The sequence below is a fragment of the Rattus rattus genome, chromosome 4 (genome assembly GCF_011064425.1).
Source record: "Rattus rattus isolate New Zealand chromosome 4, Rrattus_CSIRO_v1, whole genome shotgun sequence".
Lineage (NCBI taxonomy): Eukaryota > Metazoa > Chordata > Mammalia > Rodentia > Muridae > Rattus > Rattus rattus.
The window spans coordinates 174,176,312-174,195,641 of record NC_046157.1 but is presented as its reverse complement, the minus strand read 5'-3'; the positions used below and the strand labels follow the sequence as shown (position 1 = coordinate 174,195,641).

At 44.2% G+C, this 19,330-nt stretch overlaps 1 protein-coding gene across 1 annotated transcript in view; it reads right to left on the bottom strand.

Moving 5' to 3' along the window:
- Positions 1–19,330, bottom strand: part of Fer (FER tyrosine kinase) — a 252,057-nt gene that overhangs the window by 44,713 nt on the left and 188,014 nt on the right. Inside the window, 1 exon segment of the mRNA XM_032901714.1 lies at positions 17,310–17,433. Within this exon segment, the coding sequence (XP_032757605.1) occupies positions 17,310–17,433 (124 nt within the window).

Sequence of the window (19,330 nt, the reverse complement as noted above, 5' to 3'; positions counted from 1 at the left end):
GAGTGTGTTCCACTCCCATCCGAGACAGGCAGGGGCCGCCATCACTGCCTCTGGAGTCTACGCTTCCACCCCACGGCAATTTACATGGCAAACTTCAGACCTGGGAAAACTTCTCATTTCCAGTTTTCAACAGAACTAGGAAAAGTTAAAAATCAAGCAAAGAGATGAAATGGCTGTATAAACAATGTTATTTCCTCCTGCTGACGATATCCCTTCACGACACTCAGTGACATAAGAATTATTAATAATTCTTAGCAACAAACCAATGCATGAGTGGTCCGCTTGCTTCACAGCTTCTTCTCAGTGGTATACATCCAGGACAGTGAGGAAAATAGCAATAGGCGATCCCACCCGCGACCTGCCTTATCGTCTGTGCTCGGGCACCTACGGCTCCTTGAACCCAGTATGGACTTGGGTGCCAAGGGCTCTATGTGGCATTTGTTAGCTCATTACGCTATGGGAGAGGTCAAAGGTTGAGGAAAGGAGAAGAGAAGCAAGCAAGCATACAGATGTTGCATTAACACGAACAATTAAAATGGATTCGAGACCCGGGATTCACGTCATAACTAAACCAATCATTAGGCAGTGACCCCCACTTTCCCAGACCGTCTATGTCTATGCTGAAAGGTAACCGATGCCTAAAGTACATACAATAAGTAGAGTATGTACAGGAAATGCCAACGGTGCTTTAAACACCACAAGAGATAATGCTAGGACGGCTGTTACCGATGGGATTTCCTGTGTTGAAATCTGATGTCCTACCATGCCGACGCAGAATCTGTTAGGCCTTTTTTCCCCTGGCTGGTGAACTACCATGACCTTTCAGACCAAGCCTGGCAGCCCATTCCCATAGCTAACTCCTTAAGTTCATGCTGGAGTAAAGACACTGGGCTCTGCGAGGAGATCTCCTAATTGCTTCCATGCCACGTGGCCTCCTAGTGGATATTGATTTGTTTCTTTACCTGCATTTATCTGCCTCCTCTACGTGATCATAAACCATATGATGCTATGTGCAACACCTCGTGCTGTGCTTGGCACAAACAAGCAGTTAAGTACAAATCTGTTCGGTGGATGGCAGAGAGCCGGCTGAAAGGTTGTCCTAAGCCTGGGAGAAAGTCCAGGCAATACCTTCCCTTCACTCCTCAGCCCTTTTCTAGATAGACTAAAACAACCAATTAATCTGGCTTACAACTTTTCCTTGCTATCCATATTTGAGACTTAACAGGAATAGTCTGCAAAGTAACACTTCAAGTAGTGTTAAGCAGACTAACATGACATAGCATGACACAACATGACACGACATGACACGACATAGCATGACACATGACATGACACAACATGACATGACATGACACGACACGACATGACACGACATGACACGACACGACATGACATAAACAGAACACCATAAGCAGGCAAAAGAGTGTTGTTCCTGTTGCTTTAGTCCTAAGAGGAATGACGTCTACACTGCTTAAAGTTTAACTGAGCATGGAAACAGCAGTCTCCACCCTCTACACACACGAGCTGAGGCATTAGTGACGGAGAGGAGGAAGGTGAGTGCCCTCTGAACGTAAACAGCTATCAGAAACTACAAGATGATTTCCAAGCACACAGCTGCAGTTTCCCAGAGAATTTGGGAAAGGCCAAGGAGTGTGACCTGAAGTATGGTCCTAGGAGCTGACATAAATACTGCAGGCAGTGACGAAAACCACGGCACTAAAGGGTGAAAGGTCGCCCTGGCACGCCCTGGTCTCGGCCCTCACTGTGGGTCCTGTCTGGTGAGAAGCAGGCAATACCTCAGACAAAGTCCTCACGCACAAAGCTGTGATGCACTGAGGAGACTGTCACTCTGAGACGCCTGCCCCTCAATAACAGCCATACAAGCGCAGACTTTCATAGGAAGCAGTAAGGATCAGGGAAAAAACCTCTGGTCTTCTGTTACACATTTTAGCGGCTGCTGTGATGGGTAAATCCGTAGACTGGGGCTGTTGAGACAGGTCAGTTGGTGAGGTGCTTGCCAGGCAAACATGGGGCCCTGAACTTGATTCTCAAAACTCACATGAGAGAGAAACAGTGCACACACAGACTCCAGCGCTCGGAGGTGGACATGGCAGATCCTGGGATCATCCGCCATACACAACAGCGGAATCAGTTAGCCCCAGGTTCCAGAGAGACAACGTCTTAGAAAACAAGCTGGATGATGCTTGAGGGAGAATGATAATGGGCTGTCTTCTGGCTTCCACATGTATGCACACACATTCTCATATACACATCCATGTGCATATCCCAGTCCCTCACATAAAAATTTTCTAGAGTGATTTGCAGAGAGATTAAAATGTTCTAGGCCCAGTGCTGAGCACTTTACATTTAAAGTTCATCAATATTCTAGTATCATCCTGATTATGCATGCATTTGAGAAGGGGAAGAAATTCACGTCACATAACTGCGTCTAACTCCAGATCCAGGGATCCAGTGCCTCTGGCCTCAGGGACCACCTGAACTCATGTGCACATAAGCTGCTCTCCCTATACATGCATAATTAAAAATAAATCTTTAAGATTTTTAGTAGTCATGCTTATGCCTCTATGTATATAAACTGACAACTTAAACACAATTTTACAGTGCCATTGTGATTGTACAATTATCCAGAAACAGCACATAATATACTTGAGTCCACTATATTATGTAAAGAGATCTAAAATTCTGTAAGACAAGAAGTACAGCCAGCATTTTCTAATCTCGAGTTTCTGTGTGGCTGGGTCTTCAGGGTCTTCAGGGTCTTCAGAGAGAGACAGGACCAGCTATGGTGTGGTCCTGTAATACCAGCTCTTGGGAGGTGGACACAAGAGTTCAAGGCCATCCCTGAATACCTAGCCCGACTGGGTTACAAGAGAAATTTTTTTAAAATCAAAACAGCAGCAATGATGAAAATTAAACCCAGCAATAAGGGCTTTTTCTGCTGATTAGCACTTGACTTTTAAAAACAAATATTCATATTTTTATGACTATTATTTGTTTGTTTGGGACTGATCTCATGTAGCTTGGACTATGCAGCTGAGGATCACCTTGAACTCCTGACCCTCCTAAGGGCTGGGATTATAGGATGTGTGGCCATACTCAGATTTTTAGTGCTATGTTTCCTTATTACACACACAATTTTCTTCTGTAACTTAGGATCTCACTGGTGCCGATGTGAAACCTGAGTGTGAGTGTGGAGGTGGAGGTCAACCTCAGGGTCGCTCCTCAGGAACCACCCACCTTGTTATTTGACACAGGGTCTCTCACTGCCCCTGGACTTGCTGATTAGCATGAGGGTCTGTTCTGTCTGTCTCTCCAGCCCTGAGCTAGACGTGAGCACACACAGCTTTTCTGTGTGGTTTTGGGTGAGACCCTGGTGCTTGTAGAACACCTTTCTGAATGTCCTGACCCTAGAATCAGTCTGAATACTAGGTTCTGTGGCTCTCTATAACAGGGATACTGTTAGGGATATCAGGGATAAGAGCTGATACTTTTCTGAGCACAGCTGGAGGGTGAGCAGTCCTCTCAGGGAGCCTTGGGGTTTGCACAAGGCTCCCATCTTAACAATCAGTGACAATGCTGTCCTCAATGAGTGGATCAGTGGCCATTCCAGCCACTTCATGGAATAACACTACTGGTCACCTCCTAGTACATGTGAGTGTGACCTACGGAGTGTGTGTCTGTGCATGTGAGTGTGACACCTATGGAGTGTGTGTGTCTGTGTATGTGAGTGTGACCCCTACAGAGTGTGTGTCTGTGCATGTGTGTGCGACCTACACTGTGTGTGTGTCTCTGCATGTGAGTGTGACCCCTACAGAGTGTGAGTCTGTGTATGTGAGTGTGACCCCTACTGTGTGTGTGTGCATGTGAGTGTGACCCCTACAGAGTGTCTGTGCATGTGAGTGTGACCCTACAGGTGTGTGTGCATGTGAGTGTGACCCTACAGGGTGTGTGCATGTGAATTGACCCCTATGTGTGTCTGTGCATGAGTGTGACCCTACAGAGTGTGTGTGTCTGTGCATGTGAGTGTGACCCCTACAGAGTGTGTGTCTGTGCATGTGAGTGTGACACCTACAGAGTATGTGTCTGTGCATGTGAGTGTGACACCTACAGAGTGTGTGTCTGTGCATGTGAGTGTGACACCTACAGAGTGTGTGTCTGTGCATGTGAGTGTGACCCCTACAGAGTGTGTGTGCATGTGAGTGTGACCCCTACAGAGTGTGTGTGCATGTGAGTGTGACACCTACAGTGTGTGTGTGTCTCTGCATGTGAGTGTGACCCCTACAGAGTGTGTGTCTGTGCATGTGAGTGTGACCCCTACAGAGTGTGTGTGCATGTGAGTGTGACCCCTACAGAGTGTGTGTGCATGTGAGTGTGACACCTACAGAGTGTGTGTCTGTGCATGTGACTGTGACCCCTAGGTGTGAATCTGTGCATGTAGGTGTGACCCCTACAGGTGTGTGTGTGCATGTGAGTGTGGCACCCACAGTGTGTGTGTGTCTCTGCAAGTGTGACCCCTGGTGTGAGTCTGTGTGTGTGAGTGTGACCCCTACAGGTGTGTGTGCATGTGAGTGTGGACCCCTACAGAGTGTGTGTGCATGTGAGTGTGACCCCTACAGTGTGTGTCTCTGCATGTGAGTGTGACCCTAAGATGGCCTGAAGCTGGAGCTAGAGGAAGGGGTGAGCTGTTTGACATGGGTGCTGAGAACTGAGAGCAAAGCCTCTGTAAGAACAGCACTCACTCTTACCCGCTCACCAGCCATCTCTCCAGGACCCTGTTTCTGTTCTAAATGTTTTTGCTTCCTTTGCTTACACTGGAGAGCAGGGGCCACTGGCACTGGGATGTTCAATGACAGGTGGACGTCTCTAGCTCCAACAAGCAGCGAAGGGACCGTGAATTCAGCTCTCCCCTCCAGCCCTCTCCATGATGGGCTGGGAAGGACACCTATGGTTCACAGTCCTTCAAATAAAGGTAAGGATCTCGTCAGCTGAGGTGAGGTGGGAAACTGAACACTGGGGCAAACTGTCTCACAACAGGTCTCCTTCCAAGAGCTCTGGTAAGTGAGAGAAAGTCATAAAACCTTTTATCCTAAACCTCCAAATTCCACTCTCTTCTGTTCTTTGACGTTTGGAATGACAGCGCAGTCACACAGAGTTTTACTGTTATTCACTCTGTTTTAGTGTCTGACCTAATGGATAGTTTTTCACACACATGAAATAGAAACTGACATTATCCTTAAAAATTCATGCATTTGTCTTTACTTATGGAGGGTGACCCCCAGAGGAAAGCAGTGCCAGAGCTCACAGAGGCAGTGACATCTCAGGGACAATGATCACGGAGCAGAGGAGCCATATTTATTCTCAGAGTGAGAACTGGGAGTCCTACGCACATCTGCACATTGCAGAGGACGAGCTGTCACATGATGCTCACAGACAGAGGCAATGTGAGTCATGGACACCATGACTTTGACTTGAGCATCTTACAGAAGCTTCCTTACAGGGAAAACTGAACCGCGTGTGGAGCAGCAGGAGCAGACAAGCCTCCCGCAAGGCTGCGGGTCAAAGCGCTCTGCGTGGCTCTGGATGGACTCAGTGCTGTGCTACTTCTCTGCATGTCCTAGTAAAGGAAGCTGGCAGAGACCGTCTCCCTGGTGCAAGCGAGGCAGCTGTAGACGTTCAGTCTGAACCTCGGAAGCCTGGACGCCATCCTCCCTCCCCTCGGACACCCCAGCACTGCTGAGCCGATTCTGCCACACAACCTCCAATTTTCTCTCTTTTCCTCCCTGACCCACATTTTCAGAGATTTTCACAATGTGCTAGAAGAACAGCAAAACCTTAATTAGCATTAATAAATCTCTAATAGATGCTATTAGAACCCAGAAATTAAAATAATTTCCTTCATAGTATCTTTGGTTATTATAGTTAACAGTTAGGTCTATTTTAAGTTGATATTTGAAATTGTTTTTCCTGGTTCATCTATTAAGAATTAGTGACGTTAACAAAGAGAGGGAAGGAATGGGGGACGGGGCCAAAGGTAACTACGTAGTTGGATGAGTGAAATACACATTTCAGGCTCACGCCTAGACTGTGTCACAAAGGCCCGAGTGTTTAAACAGAGGCTCGGCCCTCGGGGGCATCTCTGGGAATGAACTGAACCTTTAAGAGGTTTCAGAGCACCAGGCAATGCCCTTAACAGAGGCTGTGATCTCGTCACTTCCCCTCTTCTCACTCCGGAGCGGCAAGAAGTGAGCAGCTCCATGCCAGACACATGCCTGACCTGCACCCTGCCCAGGCCTAAGTGTCCGTCAGTCACGGGCCAGCCCTCAAACCATGAGCTACAATTACCTTCTTTACAAGTGCACGAAGTCAAGCCTTGAGATGGCTGAGGAAAGGTGACTAACACAGAAGGGAGAACAACAGTGGCAGTGGAGGACCTAAGCAAGGTCTCGGAGAAAACTGTGCCTCAAAGATAAATCAGCCTGAGGCGGGAACACAAACCTCCATTAAATGCTTGCAGTTCTTGTTCAAAACCTGTTCTCAAAGGTTTTCAGTATTTAAATCATGGGTCACTAAACATGACCCATGGACCAAATCTGACACACGCTGTTTCTCTGATGGGTAACATTTTATGGGCGTTCAGCCAGCTTCTGTCCTCTCGTGTTACTTCTGGTCATTTCCCCTGCCCCATACTAACAAGTAGACTCTGTGTACTACAGACCTAGAATAGCTACAGTTTGTCTCTGAAGACAGAGTTCTAGCGTCGGGATTCAGATGACCACCTCCCATCCTCAAAGTCAGCAGCTGAGACCCAGTGTCATTACTACCTATGTCTTCAGAAGCCCTGCAGTCCCGATATTCCCATATGAAAAAGAAGAAAACAGTATCATTTAATTATTAAACAATTTATTTTAAAATTTAAAATATATTCTTAGTTTAAAATATTTTATTTATTTAATAAAATTATTATGCAATATTTTATTTGTTAATAATACTAAAATAAATGCTATTTAAATATAAAATATTTTAACTATTTAAAGTGATAAATGTTATCATTTTTAGTAAAGTTTACTTTTTCATACACATAACACTGCTACTATGATTCAAATAGAATAAATGGAAACCAGTAAATGATGATATTGGGAAACCCAGAAAAATTACGCCTATCACTCTTCGTCAGTCTCGTCTATGCTCGATGGCTCCTCGACGGTTTTTGTTAAGATTCACTCTGATTTGTGTGAGGTTCTGTTTGCATGTGAGTACTGCACCTTGCACGGGTCTGGAACCTACGGAGTTCAGAGGAGGATGTCAGAGGTCCTGGAATTGGGTTTACAGATGCCATGTGGGTGCTGGGAACTGAACCATGGTCCTCTGCAAGAGCAGCCGGGGTTCTTAACGCTGAGCCACCTCTCCAAGCTGCCGAACAGCTTGCACTCATAGTGAGTTACAAAAGACGGTGCTTATAACGGTCCACTGTACAGCAAGTCTCTGTGCTGCAGGATGTTTGATCAGACGTGAACCCTAAGACTGTGGTATTTATTAGGAAAAAACTTGTTTCTAGTTGTGGTGTGGCTCAGCCCTTAGCACACACCTTTTAATGTCAAACAACGAAGCTAAAGTTAGCTTGCAGAAGGAAGCACCCACGGTTCAAAGTAATATCTAATTGAGTGGCAAAGTGACAAATTAGAAAGATTTGACAGAATAAGGATGTCATGAGAAGAGACAAGAAAAAGAGATACTTATGAGGTACCAGAAGGAGAAAGGGAGGGAGGGAGGGAGGGAGGGAGAGAGAGAGACAGACAGACAGACAGACAGACAGACACAGAGAGAGACAGAGGCACAGAGAGACAGAGAAAGGGAAAGGAGCAGTTTTGCTGGGCGAGTTGTACATTACCGGTGTCAGAGAGAGGACAGGCTGGACACAGACGAGAGACTGAGCCGGAGAGTGAGAAGGAGCCAGAGGATTAGAACAGACAGCCGAGTTAGTCTGAGGCCAAGCAGAGACAACTCAGGAGAAGCTGAGAGAAGCCAGAACAGTGTGGAGAGGAGTTCTGAGCCAGAACGGCTGTTCCAGGAACAGAGTTCAAAAAGAACCGGAAAGGGAGAGCTTACTCATCAGAGTCTCCGAGGCTGAGAAGTTCTAGGCCTAGAGTAGACTGAATGGATGCTAGAAGCTTTCAGGATGAGGCCTAGGTTAGCAGATCAAGGCAGTAAGCTCAGTGACAACAATTACCTCAGGTGAAGAAAAACTCCTTTTACAGCTCTGTGTATCAGAGTGGGGCGTGGCACTCACGACTACGCACATGTGGATCACTGCGTGAGGAGTTACCGCCTCCACTCTGAAAACAGCACCATCTCTAAGACGCCACAAGGGCCATCTTACAACTCTGACTGACTGAGTGTATGTATGTGCATGTTTGTATGTGTGTGTATGTCTGTGTATGTATGGATATGTATATGTATGTATGTGTACATATGTATTTAAATTTTAATATCTTGTTTGATTTACTCCCCATGGTTTGCTTCTTTCTTGCATATTATAGTATCCATTGCTTTAACAGGAGTTCATATTTTGAGTATATTCTCTGGAGCAAATCAGGGAGATTTATTATTCTTTTACTATACATCATAAAGCATAAATATCAAGAATAATTTGTGTTGTAAAACAATTAAGATTCCTTTATATTAGGCCCACAATTAATTGCCTAACACATGAGTTCCTAGGCAACACGAATGGGTTCGGCATGAACAGAGCAGCATGACCATAATGTGGCATGGCCTCTCCTGAGTTCCCAGGCACAGCTATGCAAAGCCACAGTGCTGAAGCACCTTGAAAAGGTCCAAAGACGAGAGCGTTGAGCACAGTTTTGGACACATCTCTTTTGCACCCAGAGATGAGAAGAGAGTCTCCTTTAACTCCACTTGGAAGGGGCTCTCAGACCCTTTTGTCATAGACCATGAAAACCTCCCAAAGTATCCAGAGGCTCTTGTTCTCTGGCTTTTCACGTTAGAAAATGAGAAAAAAAGAGCCATATGTGTAGGTCTTAATCCACACCTTCTGTATTTCCATTGCTATTGGATAAAGGTCCCCTGATGTTCCTGTACGCTAATCACACAGCAGAGGAACTGAAGGACTGATGGAGACCAACAGAGGCAGATAGTACCCATTCTGGCGGAGGCGAATGAGCGCCTCACGCTCTCTCTGCCGCTGTCTCACTGCGGAAGATCAGTACTGCATCCTGGGGTCACCAAGGTCTGGAGGCCTATTCTCATCTCTCATCAAAATCTAGTATGTTCTAGATCATGACTGTGTTTTCTTACACGGGCAGAGACAGCAGAAAGGGCAGGGGGTCAAATGAGCCCCAGTCTATGAAAGCATGGGATGCTTCCTGGTGCTGCAGGGGTGACATATCTGATACGCTGGATCAGAGACATGGCTGTGCCCTGTTCTCAGCATCACTGCAGAACATAGCCATGCCTCCCTATAGACAGCATGTGAGTGGTTCATCAAAGAACTCCAGTTTACCTGTGAAGCAGGGACTTGACAAGGACGCACTAAGGAAGAGAGATTACAAGATTCCCATACAGTAACCTAGCAGGCAGACAGGCTAGAAAAGCTTTCTCAACATTGTAGTCCTTTCCTTCTAAGTAAACGAAGCCCTGCGAACGGAGACGTGCCAACATCAGAGTGAACGCATATGTAGTCAAAAAGCTCTAGCCTGTGACGGGCCTGTGCCTGCTGTGAGGCCGCAGCCACTGAGGGCTGCTGCTGGCTGCCACCCTGCATCTCCTCAGCTCCACGGTGATTGACAGGTAAGTGGAGTGGATACAGTAGACCACGGCCTTGTTACTGAACTAGGATTATCACCTACATTCATGCTGTGTTTATGCTATCATTTTTTTTTAAAGCTAGTACATCTTAGTCAATTTCTTTCTTGATCAGAGTACTTTTCATTTTCCATCTTCTAAGATGCTTTGGTATCCACCTCCTCTGTCCGACACCTGCGTAGTAGCTGAATGTGATAATCAATTAGATTTTGGAAAAGCTTTTATGCCTCTTACTATGATTAAACCTCATGACCACTGGCTACAAGGTAGACATTAGTAATCCTTTTAACAGATAACTGGAAAAGCCAGTGGAAATAAGTGTACACTTTTCTGTTTCCTAAGTAATTTGCTTTTAAATTTTTTCTATTATTACAGAAAAACATTTCTATTTTAGATAAACCAATATGTGTGTTAAGATGTGATAAAAATGACCAGATGTTCCTTTGGGCTGTGTATGTATAATCTATATAGGCACCCACTGTGTAGGTACAACCTATATAGGTACCCACTGTGTAGGTATAATCTATATAGGCGCCCACTAGATAGGTACAATCTATATAGGTGCCTACTAGATAGGTACAATCTATATAGGCGCCCACTAGATAGGTACAATCTATATAGGCACCCACTAGATAGGTACAATCTATATAGGTGCCCACTAGATAGGTACAATCTATATAGATGCCCACTAGATAGGTACAATCTATATAGGCGCCCACTAGATAGGTACAATTTATATAGGTGCCCACTAGATAGGTACAATCTATATAGGTGCCCACTAGATAGGTACAATCTTCAGCTACACATTGTAAAGAAATGAAAAAACACGAATGAACGTTAACATTTCTGAGTGAAATCAGTATCTGATATCAGTACTTCGGAACTTTATTGACCAATTCGTCCATCATGTGTCAAAGTCCACGCCCATCTGCTGTATGAAAAGTGCTCATTTAAAACGTTCCCAGGAGAGTTGAACCAACTGTCCACAAACTGTACAGAAGTTCAGTATTAAAAGGTTAGTTTTAGGATACAAGGAAGCCCAATTCTTCTATAATTACAAAAATATCTATCCCCCTGTAGTAGGGCATAAGCAACCACTCTCCCACCAATCGTGCTAGCAGGCACTTTACTTTTACTACATGAAGGATGAAGACAGGACGGTAAGGACTGAAAAGCACCCCATGTCTCTAAGAGATCTGTTCTCAGCCAGCTTCCTTAACTGCTTTTATTTCCACATGATTTTACTTAAAAGCCATATGGCTGACTGCCTCACAAAGGAAGAAACTAGGAAGTATCTGCAAATACATACTTTAAGTGTTTCCTTGATTCACAGACTTTACTGTGACTTCTGTAATCTCCATTCTTCCTTGACCCTGACCTTGGAACTGGTCAGATTGCATTTTACAAAATGAATTGCCTGAGATTTTATTTATTTTGTGTGTGTGTGTGTGTGTGTGTGTGTGTGTGTGTGCACATGTGAGTACCAGTGTACACACTTTTTGCACACCAAGGCCAGCAAAAGGAAGGCACTGGAACTGAGCCTAGGAGCTGACATTACAGGCTTTTGAAGACACCCGCTTGTTATGGGGTGCTGGGATGAGAGCACTCACCCTCAAAATTGCACAGCAAACACTTGGAACCACTGAGCTATCTCTCTAATCCCCAGATTACTCTTTTGTGGCTCACTTTGTCCTACAGAGACAAATGGTACCAAACAAACAAACCCAAGAGGCAGGGAATGAGGAGCCTTTAGGTAGAGTGATACTCAGTACGTGGAAGCCATTTGGGGAGCTTAGCCTGGATCCCATTCCCCAGAGGTGAGACCCTGCAGACAGTTCCTGCCTGGACACGCTGCTGACCAAGACAGGAAGAGAGGCAAGAAGCTGTAATGTGAGCACATCCAGTCACCTGGAGGCATGCTGAGCCTACAAGGAAGGCTGTCTTGAGTCAAGTGTCATCTCAGAGCCCTCTGCCTATGGAGAGAGAGCAAGGACAGAGTCTCTAGAGCAAAAAGAAGCAACAGAAGACAACAAGAACAAGAACAAGAACAAGAACGACAACACCACTGAAGCTGGGTGAGGCTGGGTGAGGCTGGGTGAGGCTGGGTGAGGCTGGGTGAAGGCTGGGTGAGGCTAGGTGAGGCTGGGTGAGGCTGGGTGAGGCTGGGTGAGGCTGGGTGAGGCTGGGTGAGGCTCCTCTGGCCCACTGCTGGTTCTCAGTGGCCTCGCTGGAGCATGTCTAAGTCGAGCTGCTCTTGCTGTGCCTGAGTTACAGAAGACACCGCTTCCTTATACCAACCCTGCAAGTGTTTAAGCAGTTTCTGCTCCCTGGTTCCTAGCAGGCCTTGAGACAAAAACAGCAACCCTAGCGTCTAAAGCATTTTGGATGCATATGACACCTGTTTGACACCCTAAGTCCAACGTACTTAATGAAGTGACTAAACGCAAGTCAGAAACAGCAACGAGCCAGACGCTCCACCCGATTTCTCTGTCATTCTGTTAAACAGGACAGGCAGCACCTGCCAAACAGCACGGCGGCTTCAGGAAGGCTGCTCTCACTCTTCCTTACTCTCAAGGCCTTGCAGACTGTTCCCTGGCCTGCCTCAGACTCCTCGTCTGTAGACTATTCCTTTCCTATCAATGACTATAAATAAAAAGTCTATCTCTTTGCACTCTTCATCCAAATCTCCCTGTTGTTTTCTCTGAAGGTAGACACTCCAGTCATTTAGTACAGTAACCCAGGCTGTAGACTTCTATAGACTGTAGTGTAAAGTTCTCATTCCTGGGACACTCTCTCTCTCTCTCTCTCTCTCTCTCTCTCTCTCACACACACACACACACACACACACACACACACACACACACATTCATTCCTGGAAAAAAAAATATATATACATTTGACTTTAAGGAGAAAGTGACTAAAGTGAGTAAGGTTGCAGGAACTTTTTAAGAGTGGTGTTTGTGTGACATCTTTTATAAGATACAAATACCATATTGCGTTAGGAGAAATGGTTTAAATTGAAGGGTCTTTATACTTTTCATACATTTAAATTATTAACATTTAAATAGTTCTCTGTGCTGTGAAAAATTTAAAAGCTAAAACTAATAACAATATACTCGAAATGATAATGGAATGTTGGATAAGATGTCATACAGGTTCCCAGCTCACTCCTACCACTCGTCTATGTTCATCCTGTGCTTTCAGTTAACAGGTAAAGCAGAAGGCCTCTAAGCGATAGAGAATAAAATGAGAAGAATTGACACTCCCCTTACAGCGAGTTGCAGAATAAAGCACCACGACCCCCTGAGTGTCTCTTTCTAAAATCCCATGCACAGCTCCGTCATGCTCTCTGCGCTTCCTTATGAAAATGAACCAATGGCCGCTGCAAGTCAGACCATCCTACCACGCACTACTTGGCCTCACAGCTCCTAATGGATGCCTTTACTGTGGAAGGTCGGTGTCTCCAACAGAGTCTCTGTGTGACCTGGGACAGAACTTGAGCTGGGGTTTAGTCAGAGTTCATTCATTAACCTTTAAGAGCCAGACACTGTTGCAGGATTTCTTTCCTGTTTTCCCAGTCAACAAAGAGCAAAAGTGAAAAACAAAAAAAACAAAAAAAACAAAAAAACAAACCTTCCCTCGGGAAGTCTCCACCAACACCCTAGACACGGGTCTCATCATGCTATGCACATTTACAAAGTCCACAATACTCAGAACATGTCTGCTGTCCCACCTTTCAAGCAATGCATATTGTCTTGGTCAGGATTTCTATTCCTGCACAAACATCAGGTCCAAGAAGCAAGTTGGGGAGGAAAGGGTTTATTCAGCTTACACTTCCACATGGCTGTTCATCACCAAAGGAAGTCAGGACTGGAACTCAAGCAGGGGAGGAAGCAGGAGCTGATGCAGAGGCCATGGAGGGATGTTACTCACTGGCTTGCTTCCCCTGGCTTGCTCAGCTTGCTTTCTTACAGAACCCAGGACCACCAGACCAGGGACAGCACCATCTACAATGGGCTGGGCCTTCTCCCATTGATCACTAATTGAGAAAATGCCTCACACCTGGGTTTCATGGAGGCATTTCCTCAAGGGTGGCTCCTTTCTCTGTGATAACTCCAGCTGTGTCAAGTGGACACACAGAACCAGCCAGTACAGTTATTCAACTTGTCCTGAAGCCTAAACAAGACAGAGGAGGAGCATTCCTAGGCACTGGAATAACGGGGAGACTGTCCAAATGTAGTCGGCCCATTAGGATCCTAACATGTAGATCCACGGAGATCGGGGTCTCTTAAACTGTTTCCACAATACTAGGGTATTTTTAAATGTCTCTGGTGATAAATATACTACACATTAATAAATAATTACTATATCATACATGTATATTATATCAAGTATTAGCTGATAATTTATAAAATTTATTTTAAATACTTATGATTTTTAAAATTTAAATTAAGTCAATTTTATACACTCTGAGATGAATATTCTTAAGTATTTTTATTTTAAAAAATTAAATTATATTCTATTTATTAAGAACTGAATCTTGGTTGAATGTTTGATGCTGCAGGACCGAGAACAATTTTAGTATGTTTCTGAGTTCATGAATGTTTTGATTTTTGCCAATGATGAGAATATTGCTTTAAATAAATACAAAATGGCAGAAGTATGCTTATAACCACTTCAAAAATTACTGTAAGTTCTGTCCTATTTCCGAGTAAAAGCTCACTTAGTGAATTTTAAAATGCTATTCAAATCGGCAACTCAAATAGAAATTTTTAAAAATCAAGCATTCTAATGCAATACAACACAAAGATGGACTAATTTAATCTTTAAATGCTAAGAATCACAAAATTCTCAGTAAGAAAAATCAACATCTTCGTTTCCTGTAATTAACCATTATGTTTCTATATATACGGACCGTAAAAATGAGAGGGGTGGTGTGGAGGGACTTGTAGGAAACAGGAGAGAGGAAACTCCATTTGGGAGGTAAAAGAAAAATGAGACTCGGTGATTTACTCATTATCTGAAAAATAATAATACAACTTCATCATAGTTCCTAATATTTAGTTAATTTTTATAATATCCCCATCAGAAATTATTACCAACGAAAAAACTTCCCTCACTGAATTCTGTACACATTTACAGCAAGTTGACTGCACTCTGACTACTGCTTCTCCCAGAGAAACAGCTCCCCTGGCTGGCACTGTGAGCATGGCTCTCCCGTACAATTCATGACTATTAAAAATGCAACACGAAGAGTGGTTTATTCTCTCAATACAATGCCACAGATTGCTGGAGCAAAATGAGAAGGAAAAGGAATTCATCTCAGTTTAGAAAGGAATAATACCTTCTGTAGATACGAAATCATCTTGTTCTCATGATTAGCAAGGAAAATAGAACTCAATGGCTGTGATCACAGAAAAATAATACCCTGTTATGATATTAGGCTAGTAAAATCACGTCAAAGATTAAACATTAGAAATATATTTATAGGAATAAAGACTAAAGGTTACGGAATGCCAAGAATGACCAAACTGGGGCTTTTATACTAATGATTATTACTCACAACTAATCAAATCAATTACTGAATCTTGTTACAGATTCTGGGTTTCTCAACACACACCACAGAGCGCCAAAGGCAAACACGGAAGGTTGCCATCAACTCCAAGGCCTATTTAGTACACCTGCTCTCAGAGACACTCACTGTTCAAAGGCTGTACATCCTGCCAGCCAGCAAACACACATAACTGCTAGGACAAGCCAAGCAAAGACTGGCTTTCAAAACTATTGAAAATATGGAGACATGAAAAAGGAAAATGAAGAACACTATTACAACATTAATGTTACGATTTAGACAGAGAAATAAAAATGACACGCTGTTGCCACCTGTAATCTGGAATTGTTTTCATTCTCATGATTAAAATGTCATCCTCTTGCAAGATGTCGTCGCTGCAAATAATATGAAATAAAAGCAATGGTTCCCCCAAATGCAGCCCACTCAAAACTAAAGATCAGCACGGCCTGACTGAGGGTGTGGGACTGAACTCGGTGTAGAGCCCTTGCCTGAACATGGGAGGCCTAGGTCCAGCCCCCAGTGTGGGGGTGGGGAAGTATTCACAGCACTAGAGGTAACTTACAAATTATTAATTTTAGTGATGTATATTACTTAAGACTTACAGCCATAGAAGGCCTAATAGAAGCCCTAAGAGTAGCTACTACAGAGAATCTGACGAAATGTCTGAGACATAAAACAACTTAAAATCTCAGGAAAAACTTACAAAATGTGAGAGCAAGACCTCTTCTGTTTTTATACTTTAATTTGGTTTACTCTAGCTTGTTTGTTTGCTTGTTTGTTTTTACGGCTTAAAATCCTCTACAGGGTGACTTGGTACAGCGTGTGGCACAGGTACAGTGGGATGGCTGAGTCACAGTGACTTTAACGTCTGGGAGCGCGACACTTCTGCCGCGATGCTGCATTTGCTGCGTCCTCACACTGCTGAGTCATACTCCGTGCAGGACCACGGCACGGCTGTGAGGAGAAACCTCAGTCAGAAGCACAGCGCAGTCATGGAGCCAGCAGGCTGCGGCACAGGGCTGTGACAATGACCCTCCTCCAGTGTACGCAGTGTGAGAAGGTTCTGATCCAGCAGATTAAGGTTCTGATCCTCCTCACGCACACTTAACCACACTGCGTGTGGCACGTTCTTCATCAGGCCTCACGGTGCGCTGCATCCCACACTAAAGCTGACCTCAGCCACAGACACTTGGGCTACAATCTAGGGGCCAGAGAGGGGCTCTTACTGCCCTTGGACTGTTGGCCACACAGCTTCTCATGACCATTTGTAACTCAGTCCCACATATACAATAGAATAAATACATCTTAAAAAAGTAAAACCAAAACCATAACTTGTGAAGCAGGAAGACTAGGCCACTATGTAAAAATCACAAGAAGTTTTCTAAAATTCCCGTTGAGAAACCACTCTAAGTCTTCACAGCTAAGACTTATTGTTAGAGCTGAGCGCGGAGGCACACCTCTTTAACCCAGCACTGGGGAGGCAGAAGCAGGTGAATCTCTTTGAGTTTGGGGCTAACCTGGTCTACATAGTGAGATCTGAGACAGCCAAGGGTTACACAGAGACCCTGTCACAGACAAGCAAGAGCAAGAGAAGAACAGAACAAAAGAAAAGAGGGAATTTTTCTTCTCGTTTTATGTTCCTCCATTATTTTGGAAAATGACAGTCGGCAACACGCGAAGCCATTTTGTGGCTTCAGCGCAGGTCATGGTAGACTTGATCACAATAAAACAACTTTCAGCTGAGAGGCTAATCAGCGAGGGGCCATAAGAGACCAGTGAAGAGTTTTTGTAAAGCTACACAAAATATAAAAGCGGCAGTAAGCTTCACGGAGGAACCCACTAGGACTCTCCTCCTCAGAGTGGGAGGGAGGGTGCTGCTACGGGCGCTCCTTACCTGTGAATGCAGTTCTTGCCCTCCAGATACAGCATGCCAGCAGCAACGTCCAAGGAAAACCTCACCAACTGCTTCAACTTTAGCTCGTCCTTCCTCTTCCTCAGAAAGGACAGAAAATCACCTCCTGGAGGAAAGGGCAAAGAGAAAGGAGATAAATTGTGGGGGGAGCTGCGCGTCCTAGTTCTGGCCCACGAGGAGGCCAGAGAGACCCAGAAGCACTGTAGGCTCCACCGTGCTTTGTCCGAGTTTCCTATGTGAGGACATGGAGACAGCACATCGTGGGCAGCGAGGCCATCACTTTTCGAGACACATCAAGCAGGTTAACTGCCTCATGCCATGAACAGCCAAACACATCTACTCAGAGACAAACATGTACCGTTGCGCCTGTCTGCACTGATTTATATTTTCTAAGAAACTTTATTTTCTCTAATAACAAATAAGGTACAACTTAAAAAAGTCAAATGGTAATAATATCTAGATCCAGTGACCTACTAAAAGTTAAAACTATTTAAACTATACCTCGAGTGTACGCTCAGGTCACAGGAGGCTGTACTCCGACACGCTATGATTCTGACAGAGGTTTGCTACTCATCTACTACGCATGTCTGCACATCGGGCAGAGCCCCTGATACCTTCCTGCTGTGAGCCTAGCCTCCCTCTAACAGCTGAGTCATCTCTCCACCCTCCAATGATGTCTTAGAAAGGCTTTTAACCATCACAGCCCAAGGCATACTATGATGCAGACAGTAATTTAAAACTTAAAGTTAAGTTTCATTTTATGAAGTTAGAAAAAAGTTGATTTGAACAATATTTTTTCCTTAGTTCAATGTTATGTCAAATCTTGGAAAGATAAACTTATATTTTAAAATACAAATTATATGTTAAATTTTATAAACATTCTCATTTTAAATAAGATAAAACTGAAAAAACAGATTCAAATGCTTGTTATCCTAAATATTCTTTTTTACAACTAAGTATAAATTTTAAACTTAAATCAATTAACATTAAATGAAATTAAAGGTTAGCACTGACTACATTTCAGACGCACACATGGCAGTGCTAAGCAGACCACTCAGAGCAGTTTTACTTTTGGCATTCACTGAACGCGGTTTTGGAGCTCCCGCAGGGGCCTTGTACGCAGCACTGTGCATGCGCAAGACACGAAGTTGCCGCTGCAGCAATGGCCACAGCAGAGGTTATCAGTCTCTCCTCCTGTGTTCCTTTCCCCTAACAACTGCCTTTCCCACAGACAGACCCAGGGCCCAACACACACTAGGCCGACTCTCGGTCTCCATCCGTTCTCACAAGACTGGTAACAATCATGGTTTCTCTTAATCACAAATTAAGTGTTACACATGTTTTGTGGGCCACTCAGAAAATCAATAGTTTTACCTTTTTAAAAATAAACTTATAAGTCAGACAATTCTCCTTTTCTGTTCGTTTTATGGACTTATTATTATTTTAAGCACATACACATGATATACATGTGTGTGCCCACAGCCTTACATACTTGGGAGGCAGCTTCAGCTCAGAGACTGTTTACTTCAGAGGGTACAAGCTGGCCACACGGTTCTAACAGCTTGTTTCCTCCTTATAGGGTAGTACTATAGATTGGGCTCCCACAAGAAGGCTGCCCAACAAGGAGAGCCCCAATAAAGTCTACTGAGGATGTGCAAACAACAGAGAGAAGACACTGGAGAAAAGCAAGGCGGCCCTACCACATCCTCCAGAAGAAGCCGTCTCCTCTGCCACAGATCCACACACATGGAAATAGACACAATGCCAGGTGAGAGGACTGAAAAGTTACTGATAAAACTGATTAAAGACCTGGAAGAGGATATGGGCAAGCAGACTAATTCAATTTTGGACATGGTGAGAAACACTGGCAATGTAGTGAAAAAAGTTAGAAGAGATGGATGAAAATAATCAGGAAAATGAAAAAAAAAAGTCAGCAACATGACAGAAAACTTCAATCATGGAAATCTTGATTTTTTTGGAAAATGATGGAATGACAACTCAAC